This window comes from Helianthus annuus, chromosome 14 (genome assembly GCF_002127325.2).
Source record: "Helianthus annuus cultivar XRQ/B chromosome 14, HanXRQr2.0-SUNRISE, whole genome shotgun sequence".
Taxonomy (NCBI): Eukaryota; Viridiplantae; Streptophyta; class Magnoliopsida; order Asterales; family Asteraceae; genus Helianthus; species Helianthus annuus.
This window is the reverse complement of record NC_035446.2, coordinates 98,205,511-98,209,921: the sequence shown is the minus strand read 5'-3', so window position 1 is coordinate 98,209,921 and position 4,411 is coordinate 98,205,511. Positions and strand designations below refer to the sequence as shown.

General features: G+C 34.3%; 1 protein-coding gene across 2 annotated transcripts; it reads left to right on the top strand.

Moving 5' to 3' along the window:
- Positions 1-286: 286 nt before the first annotated feature.
- On the top strand, positions 287-1,596 carry LOC110939711. Of its 2 annotated transcripts, none has more exons than XM_022181285.2 (2): positions 287-598; positions 1,016-1,596. In XM_022181285.2, the coding sequence occupies exon 2, from the start codon at positions 1,088-1,090 to the stop codon at positions 1,406-1,408; it is 321 nt and encodes a 106-aa protein (XP_022036977.1). In that variant the 5' UTR covers positions 287-598; positions 1,016-1,087; the 3' UTR covers positions 1,409-1,596. The 2 variants fall into 2 exon arrangements, with proteins under 2 accessions (XP_022036977.1, XP_035838496.1); XM_035982603.1 differs by having other exon boundaries at positions 295-598; positions 1,036-1,596.
- The last annotated feature ends 2,815 nt before the right edge of the window (positions 1,597-4,411 follow it).

The following is a 4,411-nucleotide window of genomic DNA, read 5'->3' as shown; positions in this document are numbered from 1 at the left end:
GATTTGTTAGAAATTTGGTTTAAGCTTTAAAAGCTTCTGGCAAGTTTCTTAGGTTGTACATTGGTTATCAATTCATATTACCTACTACATACCTTACACACCTCTATGAAGCATTTTGGTTTATAACATGGTACTCTATATAATACTAGTGAGCAGTGAATATATTCAAGGACATCATTTCACACCCTAAAACTAAATGAATGAATAATGTCTACACAATGAATGAAGAGGGGTTCTTCTGCAATTTGATTAATTGCAATATTTACTTCAAATTTCCCTTTTCTGCACCCATCTTGGGATTTTTTCCAACAATTAATGCATTTCCTGCCCCTCAATTTACAACTCTCTCGTCTTCTACCACACCTTCTTCAATTCTCTTCCTCCTCAATCCCTCTCTCTACCATTAAATTAAGCTTTAAAGCAAACCCATCTCTCTCTCTCTCTCTTTGAGTTGTTGTTTATATATAAATATATGTGTAAATGGCCTTTGAGCATCTAAACCAACAAACCCATCTCACTGGCGGTGGTGCTGTTCTTGATCACCTCCTAATTATCTCTTTCTTTCTCTTGTTCTTGATCAAGATTTGCAAATCTCAAGGTAAACTTTCTTGTATATGATCATGGGTTTTCACTTAATATGTTATTATATGATCAAAGTTGTATGTTCTCAAGAAATAAAGGTTGACTTTTTTTTTTTTATCAAGATTTTGTGTTTGAACAAGATTGGCTAATTTTCAAGGTAAACTTATTATATATGATCATGGGTCTTCGCTAAATATGTGTTTTTTGTTATACACGATCAAAGGTTAAGTTTTTGATAAATAAAGTTTGACTTTTTTTTTTTTTAATCAAGATTTTGAGTTTGACTAAGATTTGCCAATTTTCAAGGTAAACTTATTGTATATGATCATTGGTCTTCCTTAAATTTATTTTATGATCATGGGTTTTCACCAAATATGTTGCACATGATCAAAGTTTTAAGTTCTTGAAAAATAAAGTTTGACTTTTTATCAAGGTTTTGTATTTCATCTACAGTTGACTTTGTACCACCAAGAGGAAAACTCAAAGTATTATTGAGTTTAAAAGCATGAGTCGAAGAAACGGTAGAGGTGGTGATCGGAAGCTTGACTTGAAGCTGAATTTGTCACCGCCAACCGCTAACCGGCAGACCGAAGAATTACCAACTCGATCAGCCACCATGTCTCCAACAAGCTCTTGTGTGTCATCGGAGGCTGAGCTCCGGTACTCAAGTAGCCCGGAGGCAACATCCATGATGTTGGTTGGATGCCCAAGGTGCTTGATGTACGTTATGCTTGCTGAGGAGTACCCTAAGTGCCCTAAATGCAAGAGCACCGTTTTGCTTGATGTCCTTCATGACAACTCCACCAAGAAAACAAGAAAGACTTGAATACTTCAATGAATGAAGAGGGTGAAAAAACTTTATAATTTAGCACTTAGTATTGTTAGTAGGGTTTTTATTTTATTTTATTTTTAAATTTTAATCCTTTACTATTATGGATAATGTTATTTACACTCTGTTTGACTTTACCGTTGCTTATGAGTGGAGTTTAAATGACAATACCCTTTTTACCCTTATATTTCTGTTATTTTTTTTGTTTAACATTGGTAAAGTAGTGTTCTAATGAAGTGTTATTTAAAAAAAAAAAGAAATTTCGAAAATTATGCTTGTGGGGACGATCTCTATGTGTTTACTTGTAAGTACTTCTATATGATGGCTAATTGTAGTTTTACTACTTTCCACGTGGATGCCCATGTCAGATGACTTTAGTGTTTGACACATGTTAGGTCGGTAAAAAAACTCCCATGAGGATGGAGAATTAAGTCATTAACTAAAAGCAAATATACCGTTATCTTGGTGTATAGTGTGAAATATTTTTATTTATTTTTATTTTTTTTAACAAAGTTGGTGTGTCTAAATTAGTAATAATATTATATTTGATTATCATTTACATAATTTTAAGTAACAAATTGGTGTGTCTAAATTAATAATAATATTATATTTGATTATTATTTACATAATTTTAAGTAAACATAATACAATTAATAAATATTGTTATTTTCAGATAACTGAGGATTTTCTCATCTTAGTGTATATATTATGAAACCCTAGAACAACGGTCACAAGAGAGATACGGAGATCACTAGCCGAAACCCTAGAATTGTATCTATTATCTCTATTAAAAATAAAATTACAAGATGTCTACAGCTATTGTGTCTGTTTGGGCCAATAAACAAGATCTGCTTAGTTATGTTTTTTTTTTTCTCTTTACCATGTTACGACATGACTAGCAACGTGCACATGTGATGCGGCGGGAGTGACAATTTACATTGCGGTACTCGTTTCCGTTAGTTTTTTTGTTCGTAAAATATTTATTGTAGTATCATTGCGGAGGATAAACGTCATAACTCAAGTCATCGATTAATTCATTTCATTATGGTCTGCATGGTTCCCTCGATTCTCCTCAACTGAAGTTGAAATCGAAGTTACCAGTTAGTCTATTTTAGTAACTGGTCGGTTGTTGGTTAATTTGTTCGGTTATTCATATAAATTAATGGTTTTTTATTCGGTTATTTTAATTTCAGTTAATAGCCAAAATAACACTTAGGCTACTTTGGCCTAAAAATACATGAAATTGGTGTACAAATACATGAAATGAAATGAATGTATACATGAAGTGGAATAATAAATACATTAAATGGAGATATAAAATATGAAATACATGAACCGGATCTAGATGTAAAACCTTGAAATATATGAAATATGAAAGGTTCGGGTCGGGTTAATTTTGGTTAAACGAGGGTATAGTTTAATAGATGGTATAAAAATAAGGGTTATTGGATTTTAATAATCTTAACTTTTATTCATTGGCTAGCATTAATCTCAACTTAAAGAATTCCCTCTTACAATCACAACTTGTAACTGAGTATAACCCAGTTAGGTTTTTTGTTGTCGTGGCAACTTGCGTGGCACAAACCAAGTTAACTGTGACAACTGTGCTCTGTAATCAATGTACGATGTAAAACAAAGTTGATTATTAATAAAACAATGTGCTTTGATGTTATTATATGTGTTTTGGTGTTTTGTGTGTATTTGTGTTTGGTAATTTTACAATTCGATTCGATTCCAATTTCAAGCTCTAAGTCGCTTTCTGGAAGGTTATACGCGCACTATATAACCAGTTTAATGCAATAAACACTCCGGAATAGTGAAATAAGCTTAACATACCTTAAATAACCTCCACATAACTTAGAAATAAGTTTTGGATGGTTCGGTGTGTTAAAATCAACCTTGTTCGATCACAGGGACTAATTGTGTCAAATTGCGAAACTATACCGATTTGAATAGTAACGAACACTCCGGAACTTGATCATAAGTTAAACATACCCTAAATAACCTTTACATAGCTTAGAAATAGGCTTTGAGGGGTTCGGTATGCTAAAATAAACTTTATCGATCAATAGGGACTAAAAGCGTCAAAAAGTGCACAAGTTTGCATTTTCGCGCATATCTTACGTTCTGAATATATCCGGACATCCAAAAATTTATGTAAGCATTAAAATATTCTATTTTAGTGTTTGGCATGATAAAATTCCATTCGTCGCTTAATTTGGATCGTTTTTGCGTTCGTTACGACTTCCGTCGTAATTAAGCGAATAACGCAACCGTACGACCAAACGAACCGACATCTGAGATATTTTTGAGCATGTTTTGAGTTCCCTATACTTTAACTTCATTGTGGAGCCTTGAAATGGGGTTAACGGGGCTTAAACGTGTCAAAAATGGGCCGAAATGCATGTTTTGCAAGTTTAGGGACTAAAACTGCCATTTCTGAAAGTTGTGCAGATCAGACAAGGCCAGGCGGCCCGCCTGAGTTTTGTCTGTATGCTGATGCGGGCCGCGTGAGTTGCCCAGTAACAGAAAACCAGTTTTTGAAACAGCAGCTGGTTTGCAGGGTTTTTGGACATGGTTTTGATCATTCTATGGGCCAATTTTGATGGTTTTTGAAAGCCCATGGTATCCTAATACCATGTGCCCACTTGTACGGATGAGATCAAAGCTCAATCTCTGAGAAACGATCCTAACGGCTCTTGAAAATATATAAATACCCACTTGCTTTCACTTGGTTTCCTCACATTTGATCCGATTCTTGCTCTCTAAGTGGAAGTAATTGCTTCCTACCTGAGAGTGAATCGGGTCAAAGCTTGCGGGGACCGTTTGTAAGTATTCTTTCGCGTTTTTCGTTCGTTCTATCGTTAAAATCTAACTGTGTTTGACTTTCTGCTTTGACCAGTTTATGGTCAACGCAAAGTTCGTTTGAACTTCATAACGTGAGCGTAATCACGATGGTTATAGTCCCTAGTGACTATACCTACTGATTACCACGTTATC

Coding starts and splice junctions, on each gene's coding strand:
- LOC110939711 (XM_022181285.2), top strand. CDS start 1,088: ATGAGTCGAAGAAACGGTAGAGGTGGTGATCGGAAGCTTGACTTGAAG.